The following is a 13,954-nucleotide window of genomic DNA, read 5'->3' on the forward strand; positions in this document are numbered from 1 at the left end:
AGAGAGGCTGCCGAGGAGTCCTCCGTCTCCAAATGACTCTCCCTCCAGAGCGCCAGCCTTCGGGGAGGAACACGTCTCGCAGTTCAAAGACGCGGAGTTATTGGCGTTTGCAGGATATTATTTTCCACTGAATGGATAAACATGAGAAAACAACTTCCCAGCCCAAACCGCTCTTCATAAAATAGCTACAGGAGCCAGTGGGTTGATTTGCCGCCCTCTATTAAATTCCATCGCTGTTTCTCCTTTCTAATAGTTGCTTGTTGTTTATTTCTGTTTGGCAAAACTACGTTCGCTTTGATGCGCACAGTTTCATGAGATAACCTCAAATATCCTACCATAATGTGTTGAAGGTTGGAAGATTATGCTTAACACACCTCAGAACCATATACAACAGTATATGGTTCTGATTAGTCCAAATATATACTTTTGTAGTAGGTTCAGGCCACATTACCAGGCGACAAACCCTGTGCTCGGTAGGAACTTTTGTAGAACTGAGCCGCCTAGTTGATTTGTGTGTGTAACGTGTGTAAGCATGTGCTATACTCCCACCGTGTGGTAAATCGGTAATATTGCCATTTGCTTCGTTATGTATTTTGTTTCATAAATTGGTACAAGGAGCTGTACACTTGTGTGGACTATGATACAGCTTTTTTTTGTCATCCTTATTTTCAAAAGAAAAAAATAACCAGCGGATTATGAAATATACAAGTTGTGTATTCTGGGCCTCTTGCCTTTTCTTAGAGGCCTTAACCTTAAGCGTACTATGCAGGATTCCACCTCAAGGATAGCTAGTTTACATTGTTCAAGACTATTCATTCAGTATGACTACAAATAAATTATGTAATCCTATCATAAGAATGAAGTTACCTGATATAATGGTGACCCGTTTCCACATAACTGTCCCCCTTATCTGGAACATTTTGGGATGGTGTTTGCAACACATGAATGGTTTCTGTACGCTCTCTCAGGAACACAATCAAAGAAGACTACTGCTCAAGAAAACATGTGTCTTAAAGCTACTGGGTAAGAATCTAACCGTCAGCCAGAGAATGAGGTGGAAAAATGCACAGCATTTTGGTAAAAACTGTTATAAAGGCCCACTAATGAGCTAGCGGTTTTAAAGTTGGCGAGGGGGAGGACGAAGAGGAGGAGGAGGGAAGGAGAGAGGGAGGAAATGGTTTACATATGGATGGAGCTATGCTTTTTACTTACTGAAACAACTATCCCTCTCTTCCTTCTTGTGCCGCTGCGGATGCTCCTCGGCTGGCTCGGTCACCTACACACACTCGAGGGTTGGTCCATTTGCTCATCCTGTTCCACACGTTCACCATCATAGATTTATAGCATGGCATGTAGCCGTGTACTGGGTTATGAGAGAGAAGAGGGTGTAGCTCCGCGCTACTGTGCATATCACAGGGTGGTGCGCACCAAAGAGACTTGGCTCCTCTGATCTCTTTGCTTATGGGGGAGACCAGCCTTACTGTGATGGATGAGATGGATGTATTATGTATTCTGCTAATATATAATACATCTAAACATATGATATACAACAATGCCAAACTATATTCATGTGTGTCGTATATCAGAAGGTAACTATTTTATACTGGCCTTGTAAAATAATGATAAATTATTGTTGTTGTTGTTGTTGTTGTTGTTGTTGTGTGCTGTTGCATTGTTAAGCATGTTGTTATCAGAGAGAGGCTCAATAGAGGTTGATCTCTGTTAATCTAGACTTTGCCCCAATTAACTATATAGTAGGCTTATCCTTACAATCTGTAAGTGCCAATCACAGCCAGGTAGATAACCTGTCACATTGCTTGATTGGACAGACATGCCTTCTTAGTCATTATTACTGAAATAAATAAATAATTCATATTTCATTTTGGGGATTTAAAATAACATGGCATTGAAAAACTGATCGGATATGAAACCCTTTTTTCACAAGAAAACAATAAATGGGAATATTTCAACATATTTTGTCAATCTAATTATGCAAAAGCAGCCTACCTCCTCCGTATCTAAAACGTTTTCTTCAATCAAATCAAAAAGTGACAAATATAAGTTCTGATTAAAAAACACTTTCAGCACAATAACAAAAGAGAAAGAAAAGTTTGTAAAGTCAACCTCATTGGAAAACCGTCTAATAGGATTCCCCCACTGCCTCCAGCCTTCTGAAATAAGCAAGTTTTAATGTTTATGAATAATGCTTAATTATCCATACATAACCATTTATAAGCATATTGCCTGTGGGCTCCCACTTCACAACAGTCCCTAATCTAGGAAATAACGTTATTGTGTGCAGTCAAAATTATTCACTGCATTACCCACGATTCATAGCGTGTATTAGCACAAGCAATTTCATGCATATGGATACAGTGCATCATGGCAGGGGGCCTCCTGATTGCTTTGAAACTAATTTCACTATCATTAGCTTTGGTGTAGTGAATGAAAAAATGCATTTTCCAAATTTCTCAAAATAAGTATGCTTGGAGAAAGTTCTGGCAGCGATTAGGTTTGAGTCGTAATAAGGGTTGTCAAAGGAGAAGACTGCAGTGCAAATTTATAACATTTGTTCATTTTCACTTTTTAATATGCCATTAAGGCTTTTATTGTGATATTTAATACCTTCCATATTTCTCTCTACTTTCAAAATATGATACAGATGCAACAACAGCAACAACCACAACAACAACAAATACAACAAAAGGACTACTATACAATTAATCTCCCCATCATCACAACCATAATAGGCATCAAAATAATCCTAATAATGATACCAATCATCTGTAATACCTTGGTGTCATTATGGACACCATGAATATACCTGGCCCGCTGCAGCTTAACATTCCTGCTGGATCATAACAATGGCTGGGAGGGTAAACACTGGTAAGCACTGTGCCTATTGGTTGAGGTGCAGGCACTATATAAAAGCCTTTTAGCCTGAGGGAAAACTTAATGATTCATGGCCAAGTGCTGAATACCATCCATATGTAAGATGAGGCGATATTTTGCAAAGGCTCTAAATCACATAAATACCTTCATGGGTCATTGTTCACAATACACATGTAAATTGTGTTTAGGGAGCTTCCTAGTCCTCTCTGTTGTTCTAAATAATTTATAGCTAGTGTGAGGGGTGGCCATGTTGTCATCCAAAGACAGGAATAAAGTATTATTTGTGGTTAAAAATATATATGAAAAGAAAGAAAATCTGGAATCATTCATTTCGTAAATTAATCATTTAAATCAACCAGGAAAATTCTTTAGAAAAAAACAATCAATATTTAAAATTCAAAGTACCCCAAAAATGTGGACGGATCTTCTGGCTTCGTAGACCTGAAATATTGCAGTAGCAGAGACAATCCACTAGGTGGTAACAACCTTGAAGACACTGCAGATGAACGCCATCGTGTTCTGGTGTAGTTGAATAAAAAATTAAGGCAAATCATTGTATTTCCCCAACTAATGTTAAAAATTACTGGAATGGTAATCAGAAAATATATAAGCATAAATGTATGTAATGACATGTGACATATGAAAAAATAATAAGGGTACAAAAATAAGGTAGTGGCAGTATAGGTTGACAAAAGCAAACTAAATAGACTAACTTTGCCTATACAATGAAGGTAACGAATCTCTTAGAGGACTGAGAAAGTGAGCTGGACTGTGGAGTGAAGCACACCGTAGAGACAGACAGCGATAGGGATCTGAAGAAGTAGGATTGTTTAAGGCGTTTGGACTGGGGGGAGGGCGTTGGTGGGTCACCCGTGTCACTGATTTGGAGGTGTTGCCATCTGGGAAAAAACTAATGGGTGGGGGCAGCAGATAACAGCTTGCCGAGCAGAGGCAGATTAAAAAGCAGGCTGATATTGGAGCGAGGATCTGAGCCCCACCCTGATTGGACTGCGTGAGCACTTTATTGCAGAACAACCACCTTACATTCTAGCGCACTGCAATTAGCTTCCGATGCAATTATAGGCTTCCACAAGAGTAACTGTATGTTGCTTTAACAGTGCTCATCATATAGCTCTACACTGGCAAATTATCCTCTACCAAACAAGTTATTTTGTCAGTGCAATGTTAGTGCTGCGGCTGGGTGGTCGTTTGAAAACTATAACCTACTTCTAAAATAGTTGGATACCTTCTAAAGGCTCTACTATATCAAAGGTCGCCGTCTTTCAGTATGACCGTGATGATATTGTTTTTCTCATCATTACCCCAGAGTTGCTGAGTTATCCCTCCAGATGGACAGACAAAGCGACATTTACTCTAATCCATTCCCTGCTCCAGTCTGACTATTGTTGGGTCAGTGGTCCAGCTGATCTGCACACCCCCCTCCCACCAGCACGGTGGAGTGTACCCCGTGCTTGTCTCCCATGTAGCCCCCGAGTAGTCCATCACAATGCCATTGTTGTCCATGAGACTGTCTGCTGTGATTACGCATTCAACCGGCCGTGGAGCCTTTTGTCCGAGATCCTTCTTGACTTTGTCCCTAAGACCTTTCCCTGCCTGCCGCGGCCCATCTGCCCTCTGTCTGACATGCTCTGCACTCGCACCCCCCCCCATCTCTTGCTTACACACACACACACACACACACACAGACACACACACACACACACACACACACATACACACACGCACACAGACAAACACCCTTACGCATGCAAAAACCCAGGGCCCGGACCACACCAGCTGTCATGTCCACTCCGTGTCCCCTGGGTGTGGGGAAGGTGCAGGCGGGTGCAGGCCGCAGGCTGCCCATAGCAGCAGTCTGTCTCCAGCTGACTCCAACCCCAAACAAACATTAGCAGGAGCCCACAGCAACAAAACAAAAATCAAAACGTAGCTAGCTCCTGGGCATATGTTTTTCTCTCATTCTAATCATAGTGCACCCTGTTACATAATGTGTCCTTATTCCGGTTATGGTATCGTTTGGTAAGCAGGAAACCGTTGGGATAGTCTAACAATGGCGGAGGATGTGTACCCTACAGGTAAACAAACTGCAAGTCAGAATGACTGCAAAAGTGAATTCAGTCAAATGATGCCATTTAGCTAGTAGGCTACTTTTTAAAGTGTATTTAGATGGAAACAAAGTACATGTCAGTACTTTATGAACAAAGATTCACTTGAAGAGATGTCAAGGCCATTTCAATAATATATAATTTTACCCTAAACAAAGCTAGAAACTAAAAGGCTAAAACCCTATATAAAAATAGACATGAGTGGTCATTGATAGAGGTTATAAATATACAGGAGGAAGAGGGGCTGCTCCTAGTAGGAGTGGATATTTATAGCACAAGCGCACTGCTGTTTACCAGGAGGTGACCACCAGGGGTGTACTTATCAATAACACTGTCAAATCAAACTCCAAATAGCACGCAATGCCCTGTCACGCCATCCATTTATGGAAAGGTGCATTCAAGGTGAAATTACATCACTTTTATGAGGGGATCAAAAGGATTATTCCAACGGTTCTTCTATTTTTGGACATTGTGATTGTAAATATTAGATCACATTTCACTCTTGGCATGTGTGTGGCCGATTGCAATATATCGGAGCCCTTCTTGCACCTATAATCAAATGTCAAAGGGCACCAGAAAGAAGGGAGAAGGAAGAATTAGTGTAATGAGGACAACATATTCAACTGGGACGATTCTTATTTTATTTTATGAATTTACATTGTTGATATACCATTAGATTAGGATTAACCACCTTTGTAGGCCTACTTGGGGGCCTACATACGCTGTTTTGATGATGCTCACTGTTTTGATGATGCTCACTATTAACATGCAGTCAAATGCTTCAACAAAAAAAGTATGTTCACACACAATAAGTATTCAAGTTATTATCTATAATTACTGTTGGATTTAAAATAAATGCTTCTTCAGTGCACATGAGCCCATGAAAAGGTGGACCAGCAGCAGCAGCAGCAGCATCCTGGGGGAGGGGGGGAGCAGGAGGAGGGGAGAGGGGGGAGGAGGGGACAAACTCCAGACTAGCACCGGGCTGCAGGCGACTCGTACCGGGGAAGCTGCGTCGCGAGCAGGCGCCGAGTCGGGACATCATCCAGCACGGAGCGCTAAGCTAGCTCCCACTAGCTTAACCTCACTTCTTTCATTTTTTAATCTTCTATCTCTAGAAAACAGGGTCAGTCTACTCTGTGGCTCGTCGGTCTGACAGTATACCATGTCTATATTACCTTTCACTCCCCCCATCGTGAAGAGACTCCTCGGCTGGAAGAAGGGAGAGCAGAACGGACAGGAGGAAAAATGGTGCGAAAAAGCAGTGAAAAGTCTCGTCAAGAAGTTGAAGAAGACGGGACAGCTGGAGGAGCTGGAGAAGGCCATCACCACTCCGAATGTCAACACCAAGTGCATCACCATCCCGAGGTAGAGAAGGGGGTACCAATGGTTGTTACACGGTTGTTACAGGGGGGTTACAGCGCGACATGCTAGCGGGGAACGCCAGGCTGACAACGCTAGCTGTGACCATTAGCTCTTATCTAGCCAGCCGGCTAAGCTTCGGATGCTAACATAAAGGGAACTTGAATATCGTTTTAAAATCAGAATACCTTTCAGCTGTGTGCAGGTCTTTTTGTGTAAAATTGCAGTTCAACCTATTTAAGTTTCACCCATGTACAGATGAGCTGCAGCTAGCTAACGATAGCATCCCTCTGCTAACTTAATACCATGTTTACCAGGGTATAGCTCTGCACCCTGACCCCCTGTGAGTTGGTACTGAACACGTACTGAGCTTGGATGTCTGTCAATGAACGGGGATGTGTGTGTAGCTGTGGCTGGAGGAGCTGCCACTGGGCACCTTCCCTTCCCCAGTTTAAAGCCTGTTTGGTAACAGCTGGGATTAGTCCATATAGTCTGTAGGCCACACAAGGTATCTATAAACTAGAGGGCGAAGTTGTACGTTTTCTTGGAGGCTGTTACTGCAATTAAGGGCTGCCTGACTTGGGGATAAAAAAACAAGAAGACAGTCACTTGGTTTGTTGAGGTGGTCCGTCAATGTAACATCGCACAGCAATGGGATAAGTGGTTTGGGAAATGGTTTGGTTGGGATGGGTAGCAATCTGAGCTCTGAGTGAAGGTTGGAGCACTTTGGGTTAAGTATGAATTAGGCCTATTCTGGGGAGTTCTTAAAATGGTATTGCCTTATTTTGAGAACTCCTTTTTAATGTCAATATTACAGATTCTTTGTATGGATATATGATGCTCTTCTTATGAGTGATTGATTTGGTTTAAGAATTGGCATAAATTCTCAGTCAACTTTAACAACTTTGCAATTATTTGTAAGCTTTATATGATTGGAAAATATCGTATGAATATACATTATTCTATGCTTAGTCAGTGACTTCCTTGATCTTAAAACTAGTGGCAATGACAGCAGTAACTATTTAGTAATGGAAACAGAGTGGCCTGTGTGTGCTGAGTACAGTGATGATTCTGCGTTTACTCTTGATCAGAAGTGTTTCTGGAAGCGTTGCGCTTTGGTCCCTGTTCCTTCCAGGGAGCCCAGCGACAGGGATGGTGTTGTGCTTAGAATCTATTGAGTCCCCTAAGGCTATATCAGTTTTCTGCTCTCTATTGACGATGCTTTAATTGGTAATAGCAATACAATTGTTACATTTGTCCTTGATGGATTGACCTGAGCACAATGTGAAAAAAGCAGATCCCAAAAATAGCTTTCGTAGCACCGTGAGCAATACCCTTGTGTCTACAATTTAGCAAACACCTTCAAGCAATCAAACAAGTCACACGAGCCAAAGTCTAAAGCCTAAGGTGAAAAGTCTTGGATCCAAAAGCACCTCCACCAGGTAGCTCTGAAGTGCTGTAGAGTTCATGCAATGTTTTATTGGTACTTCTATATGGAATATTTTTATATAATTTGGAGCAAACATGCACTGCGAGCAACACTGACTGCACACACCACTGCACGCAACACCGCACCAGCAAGGTGGTAGTGAACATTTTGGCTTTTGACTTTTTTCTTTCTTGAGCCTTTGTTTTTTTAGAGAAACTGCTGGGACACATGGTGAGAAACAAAAAACACATGTTGCCTGTCTCTGACGTTTAACAATGAGCTGTATTAACCACAGATAGAGCCGTCACAACAGTGCTCTAGCGTGTAGAGCAGTCCCTGCCCCGCTTCAGGTAATGGAAGTGTGATTGAGGGTTGTAATAAAAGTTGTTTTCACCGGCCATGTGTCGAAAAACATCTTGAGGTTTGATCTGCTGATCTGTTTTGCATATCTTGAGATAGTCATGGTGCATAATAAACATTAGAAAAAACCTAAGTAAGGTTGACATACCTGTGACATTTGCTGTAGAAGCCATGTGGTGACATGTGGTGGGTCCTGTCATCTGAATTGAGTGGAGCGTGATGATGTGGCCTTTGGACTGGTCTCCCTTCAGGTCTTTGGATGGGCGTCTGCAGGTGTCCCACCGGAAAGGCCTACCGCACGTCATCTACTGCCGCTTATGGCGCTGGCCGGACCTGCAGTCGCACCACGAGCTGCGGGCCGTGGACCTCTGTGAGTTCGCCTTCCACACCAAGAAGGACGAGGTGTGCGTGAACCCGTACCACTACCAGAGGGTGGAGACGCCTAGTGAGTGACCGCCTCCTCCTCCACCTCCTCCACCTCAACAGACAATATCAACTGTTGTCATGTGTCCCTCATGGTGAGAAAGGTCTAACGATGGTTCATGTTGTGTGTGGGTCCAGTTCTGCCCCCGGTGCTCGTACCGCGACACACGGACATCCCCACAGAGTTCCCCCCCCTGGACGACTACAGCCACTCCATCCCAGAGAACACCAACTTCCCCGCTGGCATCGAGCCTCAGAGCAACTACATCCCCGGTAGAGAGAGAGAGAGAGAGAGAGAGACACACACACACACACACACACACACACACACACACACACACACACACACACACACACACACACACACACACACACACACACACACACACACACACACACACACACACACTTCCCCTATGTAGTGGATCCAAATGTTACAATTACATATTTTGCGTTGTTAAACTAAGATATTTGTGTGTGTGTTCTTCAGAGACTCCTCCCCCTGGGTACTTGAGTGAAGATGGAGAGACCAGCGATCCCCAAATCAACCACAGCATGGATACAGGTGTGACAAGACACCGGAATCACAGTCCTCTTTCTCCCTGACATTTGCCTTGTGTTCACTCCTCCAACGATCTCTTGTTTCACTTTCTAGGGTCGCCAAGCCTGTCGCCCAATCCCGTCTCTCCATCAAACAATAATCTGGGTAAGCGTGAATCAAAGTGTTGCTCTAGGAGGAAGGCTGTTGAATACAGAAGACCATTGTTGAACAAGGCACTATTTGCGTTCAACCTGGTGCTTTGCCTGTTGCGCTGATCTCTGATCTCTTCACACATATCCACGTCTGCTACCGTCCATGTCACCACTGTGATTCCTCTGGTGGAGATGGGTGATACTTGTATTTCTGGAATTTAGTCTTAAATGTGACATTATATTAGAGCTGTACTTTTCGGCACGAGAAGAATGCAGGTCACATGTCTCCATGTGCAGCGGGAGCAGTTCAGGTCATGGGGAAACCGCTAGGGAACATTAAAAACACAGCTTTCCCTCAGAACAAAGCCCAGGGTTCACAGCTGTTCTGATCCCATGCGGTTATTCTTACCGTAAGCAGCAGTGTCCACCGGACATATTGCGTTTTAATGGACAGATGATTGGAAAGCCAAGGATTCTGAATGCATGAGAAAAACGTACCGACAATGTAGTGGCAAGCTAACCAGATGTAATTCAACCACTGCAAAATTGTGTTTCACAAAAACGTTTCACAGCCGTGCCCGAAAAAAGAGATCACTGAATCGAGCATCTTTTAACAAAGATTGAGATGTAACTATGTTACCAGTCTGCCTTACTTTAATGCTATAGTGTGCTAGCAAAGTAAGTGTTAAATAACGCCATCAAGGTTGTGCTTGGATCTTCAAAAATTTTCTACAGTGATGATTGATCAGTGTCAAAATCGAGAACCAGTCTCTCTTTCCCAGTTTTGATGTCACAAATGCTCCACACACACATTGTCTGCATGCGACAAGGCACCAAACTGTGTATGCAAATGTTTTCTGGATTTGTTGCATTACTTTTAAATTTTGTATTTTCCTTGAAGTCCTTGAATAGAGTCAACCCCAGACTTCTTGATTAGCGAATTTAGTTTCCAGTTATTCTGACCTTTTTGTGTTTTCTTCGCCGCACACCTCTGGTCCTTTTCCGTCCCCATGGTGCAGACCTCCAGCCTGTAACCTACTGCGAGTCGGCCTTTTGGTGCTCCATCTCCTACTACGAGTTGAACCAGCGGGTGGGAGAGACCTTCCACGCCTCCCAGCCCTCCCTCACCGTGGACGGCTTCACGGACCCCTCCAACTCTGAGCGCTTCTGCCTGGGTCTGCTCTCCAACGTTAACCGTAACTCCGCCGTGGAGCTCACGCGCAGACATATAGGTACCTATGTTACCTCCGGTAGAATGCGCCCACGTATTCTCCATCAGATTAGCATTTTGCATAAACTGCAGGTAAAACAAATCCACAAACTTTAACTTCCCTCTCTCTCTCCTCTCCTGTTTCTGTCACTATCTCTCCCTCTGTCTCTCTCTCCCCCCCCTGCAGGACGTGGGGTGAGGTTATACTACATCGGGGGGGAGGTGTTTGCAGAGTGCCTCAGTGACAGCGCCATCTTTGTCCAGAGTCCAAACTGCAACCAGCGCTACGGCTGGCATCCTGCCACCGTCTGCAAGATCCCTCCAGGTCAGCATGAATGTGATACACCAGTGTTACACACGACCGTTACACATGACTGACACACAAGTGTTACACAACAGTGACACACAACAGTGACACACGACTGTGACAAACGAGTGTGACACAAAAGTGTGACACAGCTTGCCCACTGCATCCGTCCGTCAACGGACGACGGAAGGCGTGTCTGACGGATGGGGGAGTGGTATTTGCCGACGGAGCCAGACGCAGCCACGATCTGATTGGCTGACTGATCCGTCGCAGCCTGAAAAGTTAAAATTTTCTCAACTTCTGAATGCAAGAGACGGGTGCCGACGGAACGGACGGACCCACAATGCACTTCGGGATCGCCCCATGCAAAGTCAATGAGATCCGTCAACGGACGGATGCAGTGGGCAAGGGGTATAAAACACGAGTGTTCCACACAGTGTTACCTACAGTTCCACGTGACTCACACGCGATAGACCGGGCCAGTCAGCCATTACTTCAGAGGTGCTCTGCTCCTTTCCCAGGCTGTAATCTGAAGATCTTCAACAACCAGGAGTTCGCTGCACTCCTGGCTCAGTCTGTGAACCAGGGCTTCGAGGCGGTGTACCAGCTGACCCGCATGTGCACCATCCGCATGAGTTTTGTGAAGGGCTGGGGAGCAGAATATAGGTAAGTCAAACACGCAACGCATAGCATAGTTTAAACCAATTACCCATGTTGTGCTAACACAAAAACCTTAACACTATTTGGTTGATATCACTACTGGTGTTTACTACTTTGATTAGCCTGACAGTCTTCTTAACCAACTGGTGACACTACTATAGTGTGATGGAAACGTACAAATACAATGGCAGGCATGGCCAATACGTTCATAACTTCCTACTTATAGAGTGGCGAAGTCACGCCCCTTCCGGTAGAGCCCATGGGACCTATGAGATCGAAAAATATGAATGGGTTTCAATGGAGAGAAAATAATTATCTTCTGGTCCCAGTCTTTATATGCCCCGGATTACACATATGTTGTTTGTGGATTTAATTTATTTATTGTGCAATTGTTCAGTTAAAGGCTGTAGAGAAAACACAATGAGAAAGACTACACGTCTCATCTGTGATGTCAAGCTCCCTGAGACTGGCGTGGACAAGACCGACAATCTCCCCCTCGACATAACTGAAACTCTCCACATGCCCCGACTTATAATGGTTTTCACCTCTTCGATGCTGTTATCCTCCCCTTGGAAAAAAGCGGTGAAGTGGAGCAGAGAGATCGCCATGTCTGTACCAGAGTGGTGGTGACGTATATCATTCGCGTCGAGAGCAGCGACGGGCTGTAGTTCACAAAGCGGCCTCACACAAAACCTAACATTATCAAACTTCTTCGCAAAGTTTTTAGTTTTCTTTGCATGAAAAAATATCCTTTAAATCCACAACCAACATATGTGTAATCCAGGGCATATAAAGACTGGGACCAGAAAATAATGACTTTCTCCCCATTGAAACCCATTCATATTTTTCGATCTCATAGGTCCCATGGGCTCTACCGGAAGGGGCGTGACTTCGCCGCTCTATAGTCATTCGTTTGAGTAGAAACTTCCTACTTATAGTCATTATTGATAATGAGGCCTCTTAAGGCAGTACTGCTCAGGCCAACACCGTCTGGGCGATCCAGAGCGGTTGTGTCAGGGCCGTGAGGAGATCTGAGCAGCGCTCTGGTCTGGGGAGGCTGGGAAGGCTGCCTGGGGGGTGTGGGGATGGTATAAAGGAGTCAGCAGGCCCCACGGTGACCTGCCTGCCTTCTCCCAGGGCTCTCCTCTCTAGACACCGCAGCATGGGAAGCCTCTGGCCACCTGGCTCTGATTACACTGCTGCAATCTAGTTCTTATTACTTGAACTCTCCTGTTTCTCCTTTAAGCTTCATGCTAACTCTGGCGGAAACCACCTGAAGCATTCCAATTCCTTCTGGAGATGGGTTCAGCCCACGCAGCCCAGTTTAATATTTAGGGATGTTCCCGGCTTGGGGACTTTCTAGTATATGAATGTTGGGCATGTCACTGATGTTAATTATTGCAGTGTCCCTCATAAGAAAATGACTTTCATTTGGAATCTAAACTCATGGGGACATTTTGGTTGTTTTTGCTTTCATTCAGTTGTGATGAATTGCATGAGCTTATGAAAACACTGCATTCCAAGGGAACCTCCAGCGAGGTTTACAGGGCCCGAGGTGGGGGGGGGCTCAGGGGGCCGCTGTTGGCTCTGATGTTAAGACCAGACTACTGAAGCCAAATGGTCGAAAGGAGCCAAATGGAATAGTGTGCAAGCAGGCGAGAAATAAGGAGAACGAACAGGGGGTGGGTGGGTGAAGGGTTAAGACGGTTTGAGGGAGGTGAGTAACGTCCTAAGAATGCAGGAGACATGGAGAGGGGGGGGGGGGGGGGGGGGTCCAAGGTGCCCTGGACTTGCACGCAAGGGGGATTCCCCTGGGACGGACCTGAGTCATCTGGTTGAAGAAACATCAACATTAGGGTGGAAATATCTCCATTTGGTCGGTCAGGGTGGGAGGCAGTGAAATGCGAACCGAGCTGTTATGACACGATGTGTGAACCACTTTGTGTGTGTGTGTGTGTGTGTGTGTGTGTGTGTGTGTGTGTGTGTGTGTGTGTGTGTGTGTGTGTGTGTGTGTGTGTGTGTGTGTGTGTGTGTGTGTGTGTGTGTGTGTGTGTGTGTGTGTGTGTGTGTGTGTGTGTGTGTGTGTGTGTGTGTGTGTGTGTGTGTGTGTGTGTGTGTGGTCTGCAGGCGACAGACAGTGACCAGCACCCCCTGCTGGATAGAGCTGCACCTGAACGGCCCTCTTCAGTGGCTGGACAAGGTGCTCACGCAGATGGGCTCCCCCAGCATCCGCTGCTCCAGTGTGTCCTAGGAACAGCATGCCAACCCCCCCCCCCCCCCCCCCCCCATACTCATTTACACAATCACATAGGATCAACAACAGCAAAAAAAAATTATGATACGGAAAAAAGTAAACTCATCTGGACACGCACACACACACACACACACACACACACACACACACACACACACACACACACACACACACACACACACACACACACACACACACACACACACACACACACACACACTGTAAAGCACTTTCCTTG

General features: G+C 45.0%; 1 protein-coding gene across 1 annotated transcript; it reads left to right on the top strand.

Annotated features, from left to right (window-relative positions):
- Nucleotides 1-5,986: 5,986 nt before the first annotated feature.
- On the top strand, nucleotides 5,987-13,729 carry smad3b (SMAD family member 3b). The gene is made up of 9 exons (XM_056597973.1): nucleotides 5,987-6,386; nucleotides 8,421-8,614; nucleotides 8,731-8,865; nucleotides 9,083-9,157; nucleotides 9,248-9,298; nucleotides 10,305-10,517; nucleotides 10,683-10,820; nucleotides 11,324-11,468; nucleotides 13,590-13,729. Exons 1-9 carry the CDS (start codon nucleotides 6,184-6,186, stop codon nucleotides 13,711-13,713), a joined length of 1,278 nt encoding a protein of 425 aa, XP_056453948.1. The 5' UTR covers nucleotides 5,987-6,183; the 3' UTR covers nucleotides 13,714-13,729.
- Nucleotides 13,730-13,954: the final 225 nt, after the last annotated feature.

The sequence above is a fragment of the Gadus chalcogrammus genome, chromosome 9, assembly GCF_026213295.1.
Source record: "Gadus chalcogrammus isolate NIFS_2021 chromosome 9, NIFS_Gcha_1.0, whole genome shotgun sequence".
NCBI classification, from domain to species: Eukaryota; Metazoa; Chordata; class Actinopteri; order Gadiformes; family Gadidae; genus Gadus; species Gadus chalcogrammus.

Bases quoted from the DNA above. Each gene is read 5' to 3' on its own strand.
- smad3b (XM_056597973.1), top strand. From the start codon at position 6,184: ATGTCTATATTACCTTTCACTCCCCCCATCGTGAAGAGACTCCTCGGC. The intron at 6,387-8,420 runs GTAGAGAAGGGG...GTCTCCCTTCAG, and splicing joins AAGTGCATCACCATCCCGAG to GTCTTTGGATGGGCGTCTGC. The intron at 11,469-13,589 runs GTAAGTCAAACA...TGTGGTCTGCAG, and splicing joins GGCTGGGGAGCAGAATATAG to GCGACAGACAGTGACCAGCA.